This window comes from Emydura macquarii, unplaced genomic scaffold (assembly GCF_026122565.2).
Source record: "Emydura macquarii macquarii isolate MOO-44397 ecotype Brisbane River unplaced genomic scaffold, CSIRO-AGI_Emac_v2 contig_1876, whole genome shotgun sequence".
NCBI lineage: Eukaryota > Metazoa > Chordata > Testudines > Chelidae > Emydura > Emydura macquarii.
In genome coordinates, this window is record NW_027132013.1 from 6191965 (window position 1) to 6214170 (window position 22206).

Genomic DNA, 22206 nt, shown 5'->3' on the forward strand with positions numbered 1-22206 from the left:
GTGTGGACCAGAACTGTAGAGGGGCTATCACAGATCCCCTGTGTGGACACATACTTTGCCAGTGGGTTTCATAGATATTTGCTGGCCGCAAAGGAATGGTGAGACTCAGGAATTTTGGGTTATATTCCAAGCTGTGGAAGGGATCATGCTTTAACAGTCCACTTCCTTCTAAGCATGATCCCTTTTGCTCCATTCCTTCTAACCTGTCTCTAGTCTAATCCCTCTGGATTGCCCTATCCCAATCTTCCCCTTCTGCTCCCGTCTCTTTGCCCAGCCAGCCCTAGTTCCCTACCTCCTGCACCTCATCGGATTGCTCTTTCCCCATCTTGGCCTGGCCTCTAGCACTCCCTTCCCCTGGTTCTCTGTCCCCATCCCCACAGGATCCCAGGCTCCTTGTCCAATATTGCTGTCCCTCCCGCCTCCAGTTCCTTGTCCCACTCTCTTTGCCCAGTCAGGCCCAGTTTCCTCCCACACCCTGTTTACCAATTTCATTGCTCTTCCTCCTGTGCCAGCCTCCAGTCCCTCTGGCTCTTGTCTCTTCTGCATTTGAATCAGGAAGTTCCCTCTCCTGGGTACACAAGAGACAGGCTGCCTGCTCTGCTTTCAGGACTGTGGATCCAGCATGGTCCTCTCAATAGGGAAAGTCCTGCTCACCTTCAGGTCAGCGTTTGCTCCATGCAGACAGAAACGTTGGCATTTTTAGCTGCAGAACTCCAGTGGGTTTCTACTGAGCATATTCAAACTGTGGTTTGTTTGTTTTTTTCCCCAGAGCCTTATAGCTTGGCCACATTTTATCAGATTTTCACAAGGAGAACAAAAATCATATCCCTGACACACAGGTCATCCCTTACCACATTTCAAGTCCCTGTTCTAGAGCTTTTCTAAGAGAAGTTGCTACAATGTTTTAACATGGGTAGAACATATTTCTCCACTAGCCTAGTTCTCAGAAACTGCTGAACTGTTTTGGCTAAAAATACCTCCTCAAAATAAAATAACAAAAAAAAATCAGCCTGAGACAGATACCTGGCATGGAAAAATTTGGCTTTAAATGGTTAAATCTTGACAAAATTATAAGAACTGAAAGCAGTGTCTTATGAGGAGTGGCTGCCCAGCCCTGCCTTTAGATCTTTCTGATATGATGATGTTTTAATTTCCTGAAAACTGTTTCCCTAATTCTGGCTTTCTTTGTGTTTCTTGTCTTGCAGCAAAAGCCAAATCTAAATGTGGCTCCACATTTTTCCCCTGTGCCAGTGGAATCCATTGTATCATCGGCCGCTTCCGGTGCAACGGCTTTGAGGACTGTCCAGATGGCAGTGATGAAGAAAACTGCAGTAAGTGCCGAGTCTACCTGCAAGCGGAGAAACGTCTTGCTTGTTTCAACAAATCAGTTCTGCGCAAGAAGGAAACATTGTTCAGTTCTTTACTCCTGACTTAAATACATCCTCCTTGTTGTTTACTACCTAACTCATCTTGTGCTTTTTGCTTTGTGAACTGCAGGGCTCTCTTGCAACAAGATATTTATAGTGTTAATAACAGTCAGAAACCTGCCTCATCAGATAGTGTAAATTCTAGTGCTTCTGTAAATGGAGCCCTTCAGGGTTATTGAAACCAACAACTGTCTTGCCTTGACCACAGGTCTGGCCTAGAAAAGCTTTGTTTTTAGTTACTAAAGCATTATTGTTTGCCGTTGATCCCCATTAAACACTAAAACATAACCGGCAACTCTTTGCGCCCTCCAAACCCTCTCTGCCAAGCTTTGCCTTTTTTATGAACCAGCCTAGGTCTGTCTGCTGCTACTTGCCAGGGGTATGCTCGCTAGTTTTAAGGGCAATGCTGGTGCCCTTACTAAACTTGACAGTTCTGTTAGAGCTGGGCAGCGGATGGTGGGGTTGGGACTCTGAGTGAATGTTTATCAAGCGTTAACTTTCTTTACAAACAAGAGTGTCACTAAATAAACAGAGTGGATCAGAGTAAGAAATTGCTTTCCGTGTCTCTCTCACAGGATGACTTCCTCAATCTGGGCATTGCTTAGCTTCTTTCATTCCTCTCTTTGTCATCTTTTGTCTCCTCTCCTGCTCTGCTGGTCCCTGGATTACACACCCACTGCCTTCACCAACACAGCCCTGCAGAGCCAATATGGCTGCAGGACAGCTCATCTGCTTCTGTGCATCATCCACAGAATTGTCAGCTAAGTTCTGACCGCTGACTCTTTCTTGCTGGTGGGGACAGAAGGACAGAGAGCCCGGCTGGACATTCAGATCCGAGGAGCTGGCTGGTAGAAAAGCAATATGATTATTTGATTTGAAAGAGTGAAATTTATGGAGCGCCAGCAGAAAGCCTATGCAAACTTAAAAAAACTCTTGCAGTGAAGAGAGTATTTTGCCTTAAGCTGAAGATCCCTGTGGTGATTTGCAGGGAAGTCGCTGCAGAAAGTTAGTTTAAATACATTTTGACTTGTGCTAAAACCTTTTGCACGTGGCTGAATTAGACCCTTTTTGTATCAGTAACTGCAGCAAGGATACAGCATAGCCGTAAGAAAAGGTTATGTTCGATCGGGGAGCTCTGCTGCTATTAACGGGAGCTGGTAAATACGCTGACGTGCTCTGGATCTGCAGGTGGCAGTTTGCAGCAAGCGCTTGCTCGCTTTTGCCAGAGCAGGCTGGATTTTTTTTTTTCCTTTTAATGACATTTAAAGGTCAAGAGGAGGACAACAGACACCAGTGTTCTCAGATAACAAAAGAAGCAATCTTTACAGTGATACGTCACTGTCCACTGCATGGGAGAAATGCCCTTTTCATCTTGTGCTCGCCGCCCCTCCCCCAACGTTGAGGGGTCTCCTTGGTAGCACCAACGTCTCTGATCCTTCTTTAAGATGCCATCTGTTGATGGCCTGTAGTGACTGTTTCTAGTCTTGGGAGAATGGGGTGGGGAGATGGCACCCCTAGAGAGAGAATGAAGTTAGAGAAAGAGGATTGAAGTCTAAGAAAATGATTTGTGATCTTTTGGTTTATTCATGAACAAACGGGACTAGAAGGAGCTTTGGACAAATGTGCCTTGAATAATAAATCCTTTGAGGTGGTGGAATGAGAAGTTACAGATTGTATGTTTTTAAAATATATCAGCTCAACACATATGTAATTGGTTATGAATTACATAATTTCCTCTGTGTGTGCAATATGTAGCTCCGAGTGTGCCTCACAACTGATCATAGTGATCCTTTCATCTTCCACCCCTCCACAGATGTGGCTGAAGATAATACCTTCAATGTGCTTAAACTACACCTCCACCATCTGCTCAGTTTCTCTAGGAGCAATGGCACTGTGCACCCTGGCGTCCACTATGAAATCCACGTGCCATGCCTTTATGCAGTAGCTTCAGGGCAATGAGAAGTTGGCATTGTCATTATAAGTGAATGTTGCAGGGTTACAGGGTTGTGTATATGTAATTTTCCCAGATGTGTGTGATGTCTATCTGATATCCTGGGATTGTATGAACAGAGGTCTTTACAGTGTGTTTCATTTCAGAGATTCAGATGACATACTGTTTGAGAAGCTTTTTTGGTTACTTTTAAAGGGGGGGGGAAAAAGTAGGCAGCCAGTCAGTCTTTGAGAACTGTAATCTCCTTTGTAATTGTGGCAGTTCCACACTTTGAAGCAGATAAGGCATATAAAAGAGCACTGTCAACTGCTTTTTAAAGTTTAACTTTGAATATTGCATTCTGTTTCAGTCACCTCCTTTCTAGAAACTGGAGGGAGTTCAGAGAAGAGCGACAAAAATGATGAAGGGGCAGGAGGGACTGATTTAGGAGGAGATATTAAAAGAGCTAAATAACGTCTAGCTTGGCTAAACAAGGAGTAATAAGGAAGATACGGCTATATATGAAGGGTACAAACAACCTTCAGGAAGAGGGATTATTTAGTGTGATGCACAGGTTATAGCTAGGAGTAGATGGATGAAATTAAAAAAGTGAAAACTTTGGCAGATTTCCCTGATATTCATCCTGACAGTGAGGCATATTAGAATGTGGAATAGTCTCCCAAGGGAAGTGGTGGAAATCTTACAGCTTGAGACTTTTTAAAATGAGATTGGACAGAACAGTAAATGTGCTGTAACAAACAATGCTAGTTTAGAAGGGGGAAGTGGATGATGAGATTTTTCCACTTCTGTGATTCTACTTGGATTATAAAATCTTTGACTACATACTATATAGCCTTTTTGTTGTGTGTTTGTATAGTGCCTAGCACAATGGGATCCTTGCCTATGATTGATTCTCAGCACTACCACAATATAAATATTACACACACAAAAACTGTTAAAAGAACATTATTGAGGTTGCAGAGCCCAGCCCTGAAAAGTTAGAAAAAGTCAGAATGAAGATGGTCTGTGCAACCCTAATTCGGTCCTCTCCTACGTATGCGTTATGGGACGTGCTCTCTGCCCTCGGTTCCAGGGCTAGACCCAGACTTGGCATGGCCCAGAGCAGCTGGGAATTGTAACTGCATGGAAAGTCCTGCTCAGCTCCAGGCTGGAGCAAGCCCAGTCATGGTGGAATCTTTGGGGAATGAGGCTGTGAACTCTAGCAAGTCTCTACTGAGCACTGGTGAACTGCAATTTTTCAAAGGCTTAGAAGTTGGCCATATTTGGGTGGATTTTCACAGGGATGGAAAAAGGCACGTCTTTGCTAAATGTCAAGTCCCTGCTCCATAGCCTGACGTTCTAGAGCTTTTATAAGAAAAGGTCACCTGAATATTTTAACGTGGGCAAAACACCTTATTTTCTTTCCTCTAGTCTCAGTCTCGGAAATGGCTGGACCATTTTGGCTAAAAATTTCCCCCCAAAATGCAGCCTGAGGCAGACACCTGGCATGGGAAACATCTGCCCAAATGGTTAAAGTTGGTCAAAGTTTTAGAAGTGCCTATTTTCAGTTGCTTCTAATGGGAAGTGTTGGGCAACCTTAAGAACAGGTGGTGCTAACAGCCCTGCCTAAAACATGAGCAGTGTTTAAGCATCTGCGAGCGAGTGCAATAAGTGCTCTGATGATAGTCTGAAGAAAAGGCCTATCATGGCTGTGGGTGGACAAGCTCTCTGATAATTCTAATGAATATTACATGAATTGAAACTTCCAGCTCCCATCATTTGGAAGTACTCAATTTACCTAACTGTCAGGTTACTCCCACAGGCTCAGTGAACAGATCAAATGTTGAGTTGTGACCCATCTTTGTAGGAGTCCTTAGGGAGGAGCTGTGTGTCTGGGTGAGAGCTACTTCCTAATGAAAGATCACACTTTTTGTTTTCACAGCAGCAAATCCCTTGCTGTGCTCGACTGCCCGATTCCACTGTAAGAACGGCCTTTGCATTGATAAAAGCTTTGTGTGCGACAGTCAAAATAACTGCCAGGACAACAGTGATGAAGAAAGCTGTGAAAGCCTTCAAGGTAGGCACAGGGTTTTTGGATTCCACTGTGAAGGGTTAAGATAAGTCTAATTACTGAGGACCAGATTTAGAAGAAAATATGACACTCCTGGCTTAGGCAGTGTTGGGAATAACAGTTCTATCGTCCTCATGCAAATAATCTCACAGGGGTGCTTGTTACAGCTCTCTAGTTTGTATGTAGTTCATTATCTGAGCTTTCAAAAGCTTGTAGTGGCACCTTTCATATGAGTATCTCAGAGCTTACAAGACCTGATCCAACTCCCATTGAAGTCAGAAAGAGTCTTTCTCCAGTGGAAGCTGGACTGTGCCCAAGAGAGAAATAAGGAAACCTCCCAACTCCCAGCATTCTTCCCATTTCACAGATGGACAAATCTGTCTACAGGTAACACTATAGACTCTCATTGCACAATCACAGTCCATTTTGCAAGACACTTTTCATAGTAGGATTTTTTCCCCCCTCACTCCTTAAAAAGGCTAAACCTGTTTTGCTCAGACTTTCAAGGGAGAAACAATTCACCTTCAGGTGGAGAACAAGCCCAAAAAATTTCAGGCTTAAAAAAAAAAGTGAAAATTTCAAAAATTATGGCTAGCTGGAAATGGAGGGTGGGGGGTAGAAGGAAAAACAAGTTGTGCAAATGTAACTCTGATCTGCAGCTCTTGCTATAATATAGTTCATGACTCAGCTGAAATATTATGGGAAGGTAATGAGACAATGTTCTGGGAGTGGTGTTTTTATTTGTTCAGTAGTTTATCACTTGTTTTAGCATTATAGGCTCAATAAACTGTGATCAAATGGGCATGTCAGTGTTCAAAGCAGGGGACTTGGAACTAGAAGTCCTGCATTCTGTTCCCAGCACACAGTCTAAATCAGTATGATCTAGAACACAGGTTTGTGGCCCCCTTCCCATCTATAACATAGGGATGATAATCTTTTCCTATTTTTCAGGGTTGTTGAGACCTAACTAATCTGTGTCCAATCTTGTGACTTCCTCTACTAGAGGGCCCTATAGAAGTGCAAAGCTTTTTTTATTATAATAAAGCCATATTAAAACACAGTCTCTACCGCTCTCCAGTTTTGCATTTTCCTCATATAAGCATCTTATAAAACATGAAAAAAAGAAGCTGCAAGCAACTTAATCTGACAAATCCAGTACATCTGAACAGCTGTCCAGTGTGAGAAGGTGTGGCGGTATCACTGCTGGGGAGATCAGAGGAGGGAACGTTTTGTAAAAGACGTGGGGCTGATTTTCAGGAGGAGGTGTGCTTGGCCCATAGAGAGCTGGGAAGCTATTCCATCCACGGAGGTGAGTGGCATGCAGGAAGGCAGGGCATCAGTAAAACTGAAATGAGAATAATTTTTTTTACCCAGTGGCTGGCAATACTGATGAGCTGATACTGTAAAGAAAGAAAAAATCCAAACATAAAAATACCCTTGACAAATGCGAGAAGAAAAGTGCCACTGTCACTTTCCTTATCAGAAGCCAACACTGGGAAGAAGCATTGTAATAACAATATCACTAAACTTTCTTAAAACCATGTTTCTTCTCTTCCCCATCTCCCTTTCCTTCTTTACCTCAGAAAATCTCTTTCCTTTCGTTCAAGATTTGAGCACAAAAAGGGTCACATTGATACTCCTGGCACAGATTGGTTTAAGTGAGTGGGCAACCTGCGAACACACCTTTGCTCATTTAGAAGCCTGAGAGAGGCAAGGTTAGACTCTTCCTGCTGGACTAGTGAAACATTATGGTCTAATCCTCCTCTTGGAGAAGGGAGGAGAGAAAACTTGAGGCATAGTCACTTGTGTACTGCTTCTGTGATGATGCCGTTGCTAGTGTGCTAAGGAGTACGTTATTTTTCACTACAGGCCTACAGCTGCCTAATAACGTTCATTTGTATGGGGATTATTGTGCTGTTGGAGGCTTAAAGCAGCAGCGTTCTTTCCACGCTTGGGATGGTTACTTCCTCTGCAGATTTATTGGCTGGATTGCCTCCAGGTTGTGTGCGTTGTCATGACAATCCGCTTTTGGAAGTGATGGGTTGGACACAGGAGAAGAAAAGAGCCATATTTCATGAGGATGTTACTTTGTCTTTATCTTTGCTCCTCTGGAAAAGTCAGATTAAGAGGAGGGTTAAACAAAGTCATTCTGTCTTATGTACACAACTGAGCTCCCATAGAGAAAAATCATACTCTCACCCTGCACTGTGATTTCACTGTGACCGGAATAGCAACTGGAACACAGTAATGCACCACAAAACAATTAGGTGTTTTCATGTTTCCAAAGAGCAGGGGAATTGGAGCACTGGACTGGGAATGAGGAATTCCTGAATTCAAATCCTGGCTCTGACAGACTTCTGTGGCATTGGGCAAATCAGTGTTGTCCCAATGCTCTCTCTTTCCACATGTGTAAATGACAATAATGTTTGCTTACCTTCCTGTCACAGATGTGGAGGTTTAAAGTGTGTGATGGGCCAAGCATTCTACATGAACTTAAACAAAGTCACTGTCTCCAAGTTCACTAGTACGTCTATCTTAGATGTGATTAAATTAATTAATATCAATTAATTAATTAAAGTACTTAAAACATTTGTAAAAGCTAGTTTGGACACTCTCCACACATTTGCTCGGAAAGTAAAGAACAGATCTGTAGCCAGGATCAGTGACGCATGGAGTGCCCATGCTAGCCTTTACGAACATGTGAAGTACCTTGATTTAAAACCTCTGTAGTGAAGACAAGCTCAGGGGTGGAATTTGTCATTATGCAGAAGGCCAGCATAAAGCTTATGCATCACTTAAGTGAGTCCCACTTAAACCTTTTTTTTTTTTTTTTTTTTTTTTTTTTTTAAAGGATTGAGGGGAAACTTAAGTAGACATGGAGACTCATGCTGGTCTTCTGCACATTTCACCTTATACATGAGTTCTGTTTTTCATGATATACCTTTTTATGTACCTCATACCTTTGTGCAGCCATAGATACTTCCTTTATACGAATACATAATAGACAAGAAATCAGACCATTTTTTGGAAGTATTAGGGTTGTAAACTACTTGTTTGCCCTGGCTGCAGTATCCATACATGGAGGATTTAGACTTAACAAGGAGTGTCCAGCATGCACAGATTTTCTCTACACGTCTCTTGGTGAGCAATTCTCATAAGTCATTTTGACTCAGATATCAGCCTCATAGTTCCCTAGCTAGTCTGTATAAGGGGAATATCTTTCATTTCTAAGACAGTCCTCTTTCATTGTACAGGAGATCCAATTAGCATAAGGTATATTGGGGAAATAATACAATGCAGTGCTATAAAAGCATACTGTAGAAATGTTTTCTCAGTAGCCTTGTCATAGTATTGAAGGTATTGTACTTTGTATATTATATTACACACTGAAGTGATGTCTGTAGGACTATGCATGAGATTGTTCTTCTGTATTATTTCCCATCTGAGCATATCTTTGAATTCTGTAAACATAATTAAGCCTCATAACAACCCTAAGTATTATATCCATTTAACAGATTGGGAAACTGAGGCACAGAGAATTTGAGCGAACTGCTGAAGACTGCAGTCTGTGGTAGTAAGGATCAGATATCAGCCTATACTTCACAGGGATGTTGTGAGACTTAATGGTTGTTCATAAAATGCCTTGAGATGTTCTGATACAATGTGCTATAAAAATATGAATGATCATGTTGCCTTCCTTTCTGCCTGCTCTTTGGGTATCCTGATGCTTTCCTTAACTTAACTCCTCCCATTATGAACTTCAAAGTCCTGTCATTGCTGAAAGGATCCAACAGTATATCCATTTGACTGTCAAATACTCTTCTCCATGATGGAGTGGAAAAGCCCTTTACCTGGGCGATGGTCACTGTCTGTGAAATGAGGTAACCAACCCCTTAGTGAAGACCATATTGCTCTAGCACTGGGATAGAGAACTTCAAAATGAACCATCATTGGTAAGTAACAACTTTGTTAGGTCTTTGTGTGCAGTTTGAAGTGAACCTAAAGCTGTGGAATTACCAAGTTTTAATTTTTGTCTTGTTGGTGGGTGGATGTGTGTGAGGGGGAGGGGAGAGGGAAGAGAGAGGGAAACCCCTGGATTCAGTTGTACAAACAGGAAAATGGTTGATTTGTCTTTCTGTAGACAAATGTTTCCCCTCTATAAACGAATACTGCACATTTTATAGGGTTTTCAAATCACGGGTGAAGCAGCAGTTTAAAATTTCTAAAACATTTTGATTTAGAAGCAAGTCAAATGATTCTGCACTCATTCATGACAGTAATTATTTGCAGATCTTGTAGATGCCATGGTAATCTTTAGAGCTGTTCTTTTAATCTCCACCTGTTTATGCTTCTCTCCCTGACATCTGTACATTTCAGTACTGTAATAGGCTGGGTGAATCTGTGACCAGGTTACTAGAGGTTGCTCTTGTTTTGGAGTGAAGCATTCGTTCCAGTGTTAGGAGCTGAAGACGGAATTAACCACCTAGCATGAACATCCAATCAAGCTCTTTACAGCTAATGCAGAATTGCTCTTTATAAAATATTATTCTGGTAATTCATTTCAGTCTAGCTGAACAATTCCAAGCACTGTGACTCCTTCTGTTCCACTGCCAAAAACATGTCACTGTCAGGAAATTTTCTTGGATATTCTGCCTAAAGTTTCCTTTTCTTAATTTTCTCCTATTATTCCAAGATCTACCCCATCCATCAAACTAATGGTGGTGGCGACCATTCAGAAGATCTGTTCTGTGGATACTCTTAGAGCCTTAACAGTCTACCTGCCTCGCAGGGAATTTCCTGTTTAAAAAAGACTCTTCCCACAGAGCAAGTGGTCTAGTTAGGCTCCAGTTCTGTATGGTTCCATTATGCAATTATTCCCTTCATCAACAGTTACTTTCACACATTCTTCCTTCCTTTATAACTGCTCAAATGTTTGTGTATTTTTCTTTCTGCAGACAGATTTGTAAAAGGACTTTGGTACCTTGGCCCTTTCTTAATCAGTTTCATCCTCTTCTGTGGACCTCCTTTTTCCCTTGTTATATTTAAAAGCCTTTCTTAATTCTCTTTAACCCCTTTGACTGGCACAAACTCATTTTCGCTTTTATTGATGCTCTTATCTGTTCCTGCAAGCCTGAACTGATTCTGAATGATGCTTTAGAAACATAGAGTGCTGGTAATATCCCCACAACTCTAGCTATGATGTTCTTAGTTTAATGATAGCATTGTTGCTCAATTACAGGCTGGGTGGTCTGAAAGCCTTATTAAATGTTAGTTCACGGCGCCTACTACCATATATTCAAGTCATTCTACTTACGTCATTTTGCCTCTAATCACACATTTGTTGGTGATACAAGTAGCTACTTATCCAGCAAAGTTCTGCTCAGATTCAACATCTAGTTTGCAGTGAAAGCGCTTCTATTCGTAAACAAGTTTTCTAGCTGTTTAAGACTAAGGTAAAAGGGGTCCAATCACTTACCTAAATTTGTAGTAGGTTATCAGCAAAGCTGCAAGAAGAAGCAGGGATCCTCGTTCTATCCAATAGATGACACAACCTATCAAGATGGGACATCACATAATCATATATTTGTGCTGGAAATTTACTTGGTCATATAATGCCACCATGGCCACATGCAGGTAGGTACGTTCTTCAGCTCGAATATTTCCAGAGAATTTCATCTGGGATATTGAAGACTTTATTTTATTAAATAAATATTTGAAAGTATATCAATTGACTGTTTACTAAGGAGAGTGAAATACATCTGCTTCCCACAGCAAAAAGCCAACTGAGTTCCAAAAATTGAAATCTGACCCAGCTATTAATATCCCCAGTGAAATCTTCCCACCCTGTGGTTATGCACAGTCAATACAAAAATCTGCAGCACACTGAAAATTTTGGAGCTGTGTGAAATAAACTGAATTCTGTCTCAATAATACAAGGACATTTATAATGACTACTGAAGAGTTAACTAAGTGCCGCAGGGTTTGTGGGGCCTTTTGCCATCCCTTAGGGAAATGAGGGTGCATGCATCCCAGAGGGTGCTCTTCAGAAATGTTTTGGAACTAGGGAATAAGTCATCCCAGGCAGTAGGGGGGGGATTTAGCAGGATTCCAAGTAAGGAAATGCAGGGAAAATCCCCACAGGTTCCCCAAATATTTCCCCTTCAATTTTTACACTGCCACGAGCACAGAGGACAATCCTGAGACACCTCAGACCATAGATATTTCCACTGATTTGAGGGGAGTGGCTCACAGCAGTAAGCTCTAGATCCACCTGTGAGACTTTGCAGGATCAGGCTCAAACTCAAAGTGGGTGCCAAAGCTGGCTGTCAAATGGAGCAGGCATACCCTGCTTTGCAAGGAAATACCCTAAGATTTAATTTATTAAAGTCAAATAGCTCCCAGCACATCCTGCCCCACTTCAAGCCTGCAACCAATTCTCCACATGTGGCAAATGGAAAACCCTCTTAAATTCCCAATTCTGTAGTATCACTTAGTCTTTCCAAAGCCTTGCAGCCTGATTCTGGCTGCTTCTGCCTGTGTAAGTTTCCTTTTATTGAGTCTGTCTTTGACTCATTATTTACATAGGCTGTAAACTGACGCTTAACTTGCAATTACTGTTCTTTGGCTTAGTCTAAATGCAGCCTACATCTGGAACTCAATAATCAAAGGCAGACTAAATAAAAGGCAGAAACTTAAGAACAGATACAAATAAAATGTCATTGAATGCTTAATTAAATAAAGGTTGTACTCGTGCATATTTAGTAGTCTCAGATCTCTTGCTTATAACAGCTGGTGCAGGGAAATAGCTTTCTGAAAGTTATGTCAGCTGTGAATAATTTTCCTGGTAACTTCATTCTCTTGTCCTCTTTCTCTCCCCACAAAATGACTTATTTGAGGCAGGGTCCTTAGGGGGGCAAAAAGCAAATTCATCTGCGCAGGCACTAACAAGATAAGATGTGCAGTCCTTGGTAGCACTAGAAGGCATTTCAGATGGTTCCTGTGATGAGGTCATCTATGAATTTATTGTTTTGGCACAGTGCAGGTCCCTGTGGTTGCAACCCTGGGCTAGCCCATGGTGTCTAAACTGATTATTTAGCCACTTGGTTTGGACATCAGATAATTGCAGGTTCTTTATTTTCAATTATCCAGTTGTGCTCGATCAGAAGAGTGGTAACTCATGAATGTTGGCCTGAGAGAAGCTCTTATTTAATCAGGGAGCCTCCATGCATGGTAGAGCAAATTTAAAGCTGTGTTGTGACTTATAAGGGGTGTGTGTTTGGAATCACATCAGAGGGTCTTAGTGTGCTGCCAGGCCTTGCAGCTCCCTCACCTTTCAAAGGTGTGAGATTCATTTGTTACCCTAAGAACAAGCATGTGCACACTGAATAATCCTTTTGCCTTCATCTGTTAACCCACCATTAACATTCTGATAAATGTTAGCCTGTGCCTGCTATGATGCCTTTTACCTAGAACATAGCAGTGGTCAAGTGGCTATCTGAGGACATCAGAGGTACAAAATAGCCATTAAGGTCTCATTCAGATGGCTTAGGGAGTGTACAGCTTTTTCACCTAGCTCACTTGTTCAAATCCAGCTCTGATGAGTAGAGCCTGAAAGTAATTTTCACTTGATGGCAGCTCAGTTGGTGTAAAATCAGTTCTTCGAGTAGTGTCCCAATGGGTGCCCCACACTTGTGCCCCCTGCGTCGTCAATCAGAGTTTTTTTTCATAGTAGAGTCTATTCAGCTTGTGCTTGTGTGTTACTCCGCCTCATGCTCTATGCTATTGCTATATAAGAGAGTAGTTCTCAATGGTTCACAATCATGCTGGAAGGGCATAACGATGGGGTGCCGCATGGATCAGTACTGGATCCGGTTCTGTTCAATACTTTCATCAATGATTTAGATAATGGCATAGAAAGTACATTTATTAAGTTTGTGGATGATACCAAGTTGGGAGGGGTTGCAAGTGCTTTGGAGAATAGGATTATAATTCAGAATGATCTGGACAAACTAGAGAATTGATCTGAGGTAAATAGGATAAAATTCAATGAGGACAAATGCAAAGTACTCCACTTAGGAAGGAACAATCAGTTGTACATGTACAAAATGGGAAATGACTGCCTAGAAAGGAGTACTACAGAAAGGGATCTGGGGGTCATACTGGATCACAAGCTAAATATAAGTCAACAGCATAATGCTATTGCCCCCCCCCCAGAAAAAGTGAACATGATTCTGGGATGTATTAGGAGGAATGTTGTAAGACACAAGTAGTAATTCTTCCGCTCTACTCTACACTGATTAGACCTCAACTGGAGTATTGTGTCCAGTTCTGGGTGCCGCATTTCAGAAAAGATGTGGACAAATTGGAGAAAGTCCAGAGAAGAGCAACAAAAATAATTCAAGGTCTAGAAAACATGACCTATGAGGCAAGACTGAAAGAACTGGATTTGTTTAGCCTGGAGAAGAGAAGACTTAGATGGGACATAACAGCTTTCAAGTACATACAAGGAGGAGGGAGAAAAAATGTTTTTCTTAATCTCTGAGGACAGGACAAGAAGTAATGGGTTTAACTGCAGCAAGGGAGGTTTAGGTTGGACATTAGGAAAAACTCCCTAACCATCAGGGTGGTTAATCACGGGAATAAATTGCCTAAGGAGGTTGTGGGATCTCCATCATTGGAGATTTTTAGGAGCAGGTTAGACAAACACCTGTCAGGGATGGTCTAGATATTACTTAGTCCTGCCATGAGTGCAGGGGACTGGACGAGATGACCTCTCAAGGTCTATGATTCTATATAGCACTGCACAGACTAATCATCTTTAGTTCCTTCTCAACTTCCCTGGCTTGAGATGGAGACTTAGCTGTTGTCCAAGTTGAGTTTTTGCCTCATCTGTGCCCTCTTAGCTTTTGTAGTTAGTGTATTATAGTAGTTAATACTTAATGATAGTTATATTTTTTCCAAAAATAAAAAAAAGTTTTGTGGATGTGGGTGAGTGGCGGGGTGGGGGTGGAGACTTTTAGATAGTTCTTCCCCCACCTGCCATCTTTGCCAGCAGTTTTAGCAGAGAAAAGGGTTAAATGTACTACCATCTAATTCCTCCAGGGCGGTGTGGAAGTGGGAAAGGTTCCACTGCTGGACTTGTTCTGTAGACAGATTTAATTCCTCAGGCTATCAATTCAACCTTTCTCCAGCACTAAATATACCCAAAACGGAATGTTGTAAATAGTTTTTAATATATGCAGCGTTGAAAATGATTTGCATAAGTGCATTATGGAATTTTTGCTCAGGTGCAGTGATTGATTTTTGCAGCCAGGGCTGAAATAATGGTACTGTTTTTGTAACTAGCTTAGGGATAGGGAATAGTAACCCCGTACCCAATTAGATGTTGATACTTCTCCTTCAGATGAATGGGTAATCATGGGAGCTGGGGGTTCAGACTGTAAATGGTATATTTCTTTTTGATCAGGCGAAAGTACAATATAAATTCAAACAATTCCTTCCAGATATTTTATCTTCATTTCTTTAGTGGCATTGATGCATAATTTACAGTTTGATGAAGATATGATTACAAGATTATAGTATTTTCGCTATGAAATTCCAGTCTCCAGAACCAGATGGTCAGATGTCAAAGCCTTGTCTTCCTATGGTTTAAAATAAAAGAATTTCTTTCCCCTTAACCTCATGATTCATTAAGTTCTCTATTGAGCTGTCATGGATCAAATGATCCCTATGAATTGCCCTTTCAGGATCTGCAACAGTGTGAAGGTGTTTGAAATGTACCAGGTCCTGGCTCATTAAACTGCAGTAACTTTTCTTGGAGATCATTATAATTTGATTGTGAAAAAGACTCTTTTTGGTAAGTCATAAACGCATGCCTCAGTCTTTATACTATCATTGGAGTGAATCCAGCTACTGAAAGCACAAATAAGGTTAATTCTTCTTTGAGTGCTTACTCATGTCGATTCCAAGTAGGTGTGCATGCCGAGAGCACAGTCACCAGAAGGCTTTTCCCCTAGTGGTATCTGTAGGGTCGGCTCTGGAATCCCCTGAAGTATATAGGACCCTACTGACCATCCGCTTCCTCAGTTCCTTCTTACTGCCTGTGGTGGTTGCTGGAATGTCCATTTGCTCTTGCTTTGCAAGCACTTTTCTCTAGTCGTTTTCTTCCCTAGATAATACCTGTAAATAGTTACTAGTCTAAATTAGTTGTAATTTTATAGAGTTTTTATTAGTATAGTTAGGATCCTGCTTATCGGGGTCAGGATTCCCCCTTCCTGGGGATGGGACATGCCTTGATCCCCTGGCTGTAAACCATATGGGGCTTGTAAAAAGTTCATACCCAGGAGCGATCCCCATATCACCTGCCTTAAGTGCCTAGGGGAGAGTCATCAAAGGGATCGTTGCAAGATGTGTAGGGATTTTTGTCCAAGGATGAAAAAAGGAGAAAAGCCAAAGACTGAAATTCATCCTTATGGAGGCATCTCTCCGATGAACATCAGGCCTGGTGAAACTGACATCCAGCACGTTGGCTTTGGTGCGGCATCCATGAGAGAGACGGCTCCAAGGAAGGATTCTATGGCCAGAGACCCACGGCATCATCATGGGTCACCGGCACTGAAGGATTTCGCATAGGCACGGCAGTGATCCCATTACCCTGTACCTCAGAAGAAGCAGAGGAAGACAGACAGGAGGTGCTCAGAACAGCAGGGCAAGGAGGCTTGAACAGAGTGCGATCCACGCCAGGCCACTCAAGTACCACCTCCCCGGCCGCAGTGCCATCGACTCCGGCCCAGGGAAAGGGATCCATCAAGTCTGGTGCCTCTGGACTCCCAACCAAGGGAGATCCACAAGGAGGACCTGCTGCTTCCCTCCACGCTGGAGGCTTTCAAAGCAGCCAGGGTCCTGATGGAGGGCATGGCACAGGCATCCCCTCCCAAGCGTACGACTGCTCTGTACACCAGACCACCAGAGCCAAAGAAGCACTTGGTGCCATTTAAGGAGAAGCTGGCTATAATGCCTCGGCCCCAATCTCCCTGACACCATTTGCCGGCACCGAGGGATACCACACCATCCTTGTCCCCAAGGAGTGATTTGTCAGACTCGACTTGGAAGCAGGATCTTACTTTTCAAGACGAAGCCAGCACCAAACAGAAGCGTCACAAGAGCATAGAAGCTGGTTAGTCCTTCCCCATGCCGTGGCCACCACAATGGCAAATACCAGCCCCGTAGCCCTTCTGGACCCCCCTGGGCGTTCCACCAGGCTCAAGGACCTCAATCAGGTCCATTGTTTCCCATTGCCTCCAGGAGCAGATATCACCTGCCCCATTCCAAGGATATACCACCATTTGGCACAGACCCCAGCACCGAGTTTGTAGAGCTGGCACCGTGGGACCCTCTGGGCGCAGAGGACCAAGAAACTGCCCCTGCTAGGGCATCCTCGTCTTCATCCCCAGAGAAGCAGTTGTGGAGTCCTCACCAGCACTGGTTGTGGACAGCAGCAAAGCCCACCAGGAGCTATTGAGGAGAGTGGCACAGAACCTAGGCCTCCAAATTGAGGAGGTCTCAGATGCCTCAGACCCCAGGGTGGACATGGACATTCTAGCCCCATCTGGCCTACCCAGGATAGCACTGCCTCTGATCAAAACCATCCAAGACACAATGAGGTCACTTTGGCAGACCCAGCCTCACTACCCCCCAACAGCTAAGAAGGTGGAGAGGAAATATTTTATCCCCTCCAAGGAATATGAGTATCTCTATTCTCATCTTCCACCAGAGTCCCTGGTGGTCTCAGCAACCAATGAGAGAGAGAGAGGCAATGATATCAAGGGCCCAAGGCAAAGACACAAAAAAAAACTGGACCTCTTCGGGAGAAAGGTGTGTTTATACTGGGGGTCTCCAACACCACATCACAAACCAGCAGGCAGTGATCAGTAGATATGTCTTTAACTGTTAAAGTTTGCGGAGCATATTCCAACAGACTCTAGAGCAGAGTTTACCGCTGTAGTTGAAGAGGGCAAGGCGGTGGCATGGGCCTTGCTTCAGGAGACACTGAATGTGGCGGCCACTGCAGCTTACATAATGACATCAACAGTGGCAATGAGACAGAGCATACGGCTACAAGCCTCAGGTCTCCCACACAAGATCCAGCAAACAATCCAGAATCTTCCCTTTGAAGGTCTGCACAGCCTCAAAGACTCTTAAGTCACTCTGAAGTCCGTAGACCTCCATACGCCAGCACCACAGAGGAGATATTTCAGACCTCAATCTCTGCCCAGGTTCTGCTAGTTCCAACAGAGGCAGGAGTATAGCCATAAGAGGAGCAGAAGTTACAGGAGGAAACTCTCACAGCCCTCTTCCAGCCATGGTGCTGGTCCGGTGAAACAGTCCTTGGGCACCAAATACAATTTTTGAGTGTGCACCGAAGGACGGCATACTGATCCAAGATTTTGATCTTCCAACCCTCTACTTTTCGGACCAATTATCCCATTTGTACTAGGTGTGGGCCTACATCACTTCAGACCATTGGGTACTGTGCATGGTATAACTGGGATAGTCCCTCCAATTCAGTTCTCTTCCGCCTTTCTACTCCCCTCCTTCTCCATCCCTTCCCAGGGACTCCTCTCATGAGCAGCTTCTAATCCAGGAAGTGCAAGTGCGCCTAAAGATAGGAGCAGTGGAAGAGGTCACTTGGGAGCTAAGGGTCAAGGGGTTTTATTCCTGTACTTCCTAATTCTGAAAGCCAAAGGCAGTCTCAAACCCATTCTGGAATTACAAAACCTCGGCTACCCCTCTGAAAACCTCAACACATTCACAAAGAAATTGTGGTTCTGCATAGTCTCTTTGGCCTCAGTTATTCCCTCCTTGGATCTGGGGGATTGGTATGCTGCCCTCGACTTGAAGGATGCATACTTCCATGTGTCAATCATCCCAAGACACAGAAGATTCCTTCACTTCATAGTCAACCAGACACACTACCAATTCACGGTACTCCTGTTTGGCCTATTGGCAGCTCCCAGAGTATTTACAAAGTGTATGGTGGTTTTAGCTGCATTCCTCAGATAGCAGAAGGTACCAATATATCTGTACCTAGATGATTGGTTAATCAAGGGCCACTCCAGGGAACAGGTGGAAGCAAATGTAAAGGTCATAAGATCGACCTTTGCCAGGTTCTGGTCAATTTGCAAAAATCAACTTTGACCCCTACTCAGAGAAGAGAGTTCATAGGAGCCGTGATAGATTCAAACCTGGTCAGGGCTTACCTCCTGGACTCTCGATTCCAAGTCATATTCTCCATCATAGAAAAATGGAAACAGTATCCCACTATCATGGCCAGAAACTGCCTGAAACTACTGGAGCACCTAGCAGCATGCACATAACGTTGTCCAGTATGCCAAGCTACGTCTCAGACCTTTACAGAAGTGGTTAGCCTCAGTTTACCACCAGTCCCAAGTTCACATAGACAGGGTAGTCTCAAATCCCACATCTGTGTTAGAAACACTTCATTGGTGGCTCAACCCGCAATCTATCCGTATAGGAGTCCCATTCTCCGCCCCATCTCTCTCCCTGATTGGGTCACTGACATTTCAGCGAAGGGCTGGGGAGCTCACCTAAAAGGGCTCAGGACCCAAGGCCTTTGGTCCTGGGAAGAGCTATCAACCCACATCAGCATGAGAGAGTGGAAGGCTGTACGCCTAGTCTTGTCAAGCTTTCAGTACTCACCAGGCAGGAAAATGTGTATTGGTAAGAACAGACAATAGAACGGTGATGTTCTATATAAACAGACAGGGTGGAGGTGGAGCATGCTCCTCTCCCCTGTGCCAGGAAGCCCTCCAACTCTGATACTTTTGCATAGCCCATGCAATTCACCTAGAGGCATCTTACCTGCCAGGGTCACAGAATGTGTTGGTGGACCACCTTAGCAGGTCTGTCTCCATCCATGAATGGTCTCTCAATCCAGACATGGTGAACAACATTTTCCGGAGGTGAGGAATTCCCCACATAGACTTACTTGCAACAAAGTTCAACAGGAAATGCATGCAGTTCTGTTCCTTCCAGAATCTCAGCTTGGGATAAATCGCCAATGCATTCCTCATCTCTTGGACCAGCCACCTATTCTACACATTTCCACCAATCTCGTTAATCCACAATCCTTCTGAAGATCAGGAGAGAAACATCTTCCACAATCCTGGTAGCCCTGGCTTGGCTGCACCAACACTGGTAGACCATGCTTCTCAACCTCTTGGTGGAAACTCCTATCTGTCTACCGCTGGTGTTGGACTTAATCACTCAGATCATGGCCTCCTTCACTATCCCAACCTAAAATCTCCCCACCTCACGGCATGGAAGCTCCATGGCTGAACTCTCTGGACCTGGAATTTGGAACAAGTCAGAGAGGTCCTCCTTAGCAGCAGGAAGCCTTCCATCAGGCCTGTCTGGCCAAATGGAAGAGATTCTCCATCTGGTCCACACAGAAAGGTACTCCACCTGAGCAATCATCCGTACCTCTTATCTTAGACTACCTGTTGCATCTCAAACATCAGAGGCTTTTGGTATTGTTGATTAAGGTCCACTTGGCTGCGATCTTGGCCTGTCATCCTTGGGTAGCAGGTCGCTCGGTCTTCATCAATCACACAGTGGCGCTTCATCAAAGGTCTCGACAGGTTATGCCCTCAGACGTGCCAGCCAATTCCTCAATGGCATCTTAACCTAGTGCTATCAGCACTGACGAAACCACCGTTTGAACCGTTAGCGACATGTTTGCTCCTCTACCTATCATGGACCTTTCTGGTGTCCATCACTTTGGCTAGAAGAGTTTTGGAATTTAAAGCCCTCATATCTGAGCCTTCTTACACTGTCTTCTTCAAAGACAAGGTTCTCCTACATCCATACCCAGCCGCCTTCCGAAGGTAGTGTCGCAATTTCACTTGAACCAGGACATATTTCTCCACACCATCGCAACACACTACACTATTACTCAGCAAGCCAGAGACAGTACGGCTGTTGGTAGAGTGGTGTTACAATCTGGAGTGCATTGAACTCCGACCCCTCCTCCTCCGGGGCTGCTTGGGGGTCACCTACTTAGGATTGACATGAGCAAGCACTCGAAGAACAAAAGACGGTTACTAACCTTCTGTAACTTGTTCTTCGAGATGTGTTGCTCATGTCCATTCCAAGACCCACCCACATACCTGGAACGGACATGAGCAGTACATCTCAAAGAACAACAGTTACAGAAGGTTAGTAACCGTCTTTTCTGATTTGCAATAGAACAGAGCTGATTGCAGGTAGGCAGAACAGAACATCTTGATCCAGATCATCGCTGTAGAATTATAAGAGAACAGTGTTTGTATATATTTAAAATGTGGTTGCTTTTACGCAAGTCCTCATCAACAGTGCTTAAAAAATTCACTTGCTGCTGGTAAGAGATGTGTGTCCATGGGGGCAGCTCAGCCGTCAATTTAAAGGGCTTTTTTTTTTTTTTTTTTTTTTTTTTTTTTTTTTTAAGTACTTCTCTTTTGGTTACTCAGATAATGTTTCAAAAGTGAACCATGTGTGACCCAATTTGATGCCTTTCTGAGTCCAAACAGAGAGCTCCATTTTGCTTCTGCTCATATTTTTATCACACAGCAGCAGAGTGAAATGTAATGCACTTGATTTTACTGCTGATTATTAGAACTCAGTGGGCAGTGGTACAGCTGTCAAGAATCATGTCAAATTTAGTCTGCTCTATGGGGATCCAATAAGTGGAAACTGGGGAAGGAGTTTAGGCCTGGTTTAAACTCAGTGTTCCCCTGGTTCAATTAAAGTTGTGATTTGATACAGATTTTAATTAAATATACATGTGGGGAAACTTCTAAAGCTGGCTTATCATCAGTTTAGCTTGTGTCTGTAAATTTACTGGCACAAGTTGAGTTGATATAACCAATTTTAAACTTATAAATGTCCACAAGTTGCACCAGTTTAACTAAACTGGTTTAAGGTAAGGCTGATGCAGCTTCTGTTTAGCCAGGCCCTGAGGCTATGTTCAGACTGACGGCGGCAAAATCGCTGCCGCCAGATTGATCTTTCTTGATCGATTGAGCGGTCAGTGAGACCTGACTGACTGACTGACTAAGTCCACCCCCAAGTAGCACAGTGTGAACAGCGCACAGAAGGGAAGCAGAGCAGTCAACGTCAGTTACGCAAACTACTCTGCCGCCGAATCGCACGGTAAGTGTGACCCAGCCCTTAGAGTAATGGAGTTCTGCTGCATTAACTGTACTGGCAGAGTTATAGTGCTATGGCTCCCTGGTATGGATGCAGTTCTACTGTTAAAAAGTTTCCTTTTATCAGTATGGCTCATTTCCATAAGTGAACGAGGTAAATGAGTTATGCTGATATAACTACACTCACACTTTGGGGATGGTAGGATGTAGTGGTGTAACTATTTTGGTTAAAAACAAACAAAACCTCACAGCCCTAACCCAAGATAGTTATGCCAGTACACAAAATGTATATTGACCAGGCCTTAAATGGCGAATTACCTCCTTACACCCCTGTACCTTTTGAATTCTCCTCTTAGACAGGATAGCGGTAATGCTTAGCTTTCTTTAGCTGAAGCAAATAGGATTGAGGATTTATTTGTCTTTTTACATGCAGGTCATTGTTAAGTCACTATACCAACGTTTTCTGAGGAGCATAAATCACTGGTATGGGTTTGGGATCTCTTTCTCTTGGACAAGCAGCACACCAGACTTTCTCAGTGGCTACTGAACATAATATATGGATAAGGAATTCTG

At 43.4% G+C, this 22206-nt stretch overlaps 1 protein-coding gene across 3 annotated transcripts in view; it reads left to right on the forward strand.

The window, feature by feature from the left end:
- LDLRAD3 (low density lipoprotein receptor class A domain containing 3) overlaps window positions 1–22206 on the forward strand; it is a 153854-nt gene that overhangs the window by 73120 nt on the left and 58528 nt on the right. For all 3 annotated transcript variants that reach the window (XM_067558109.1, XM_067558105.1, XM_067558108.1), the window contains 2 exons: window positions 1206–1331; window positions 5300–5434. In XM_067558109.1, coding sequence (XP_067414210.1) covers window positions 1206–1331; window positions 5300–5434 — 261 coding nt within the window. The remainder of the gene's footprint in view (window positions 1–1205; window positions 1332–5299; window positions 5435–22206) is intronic.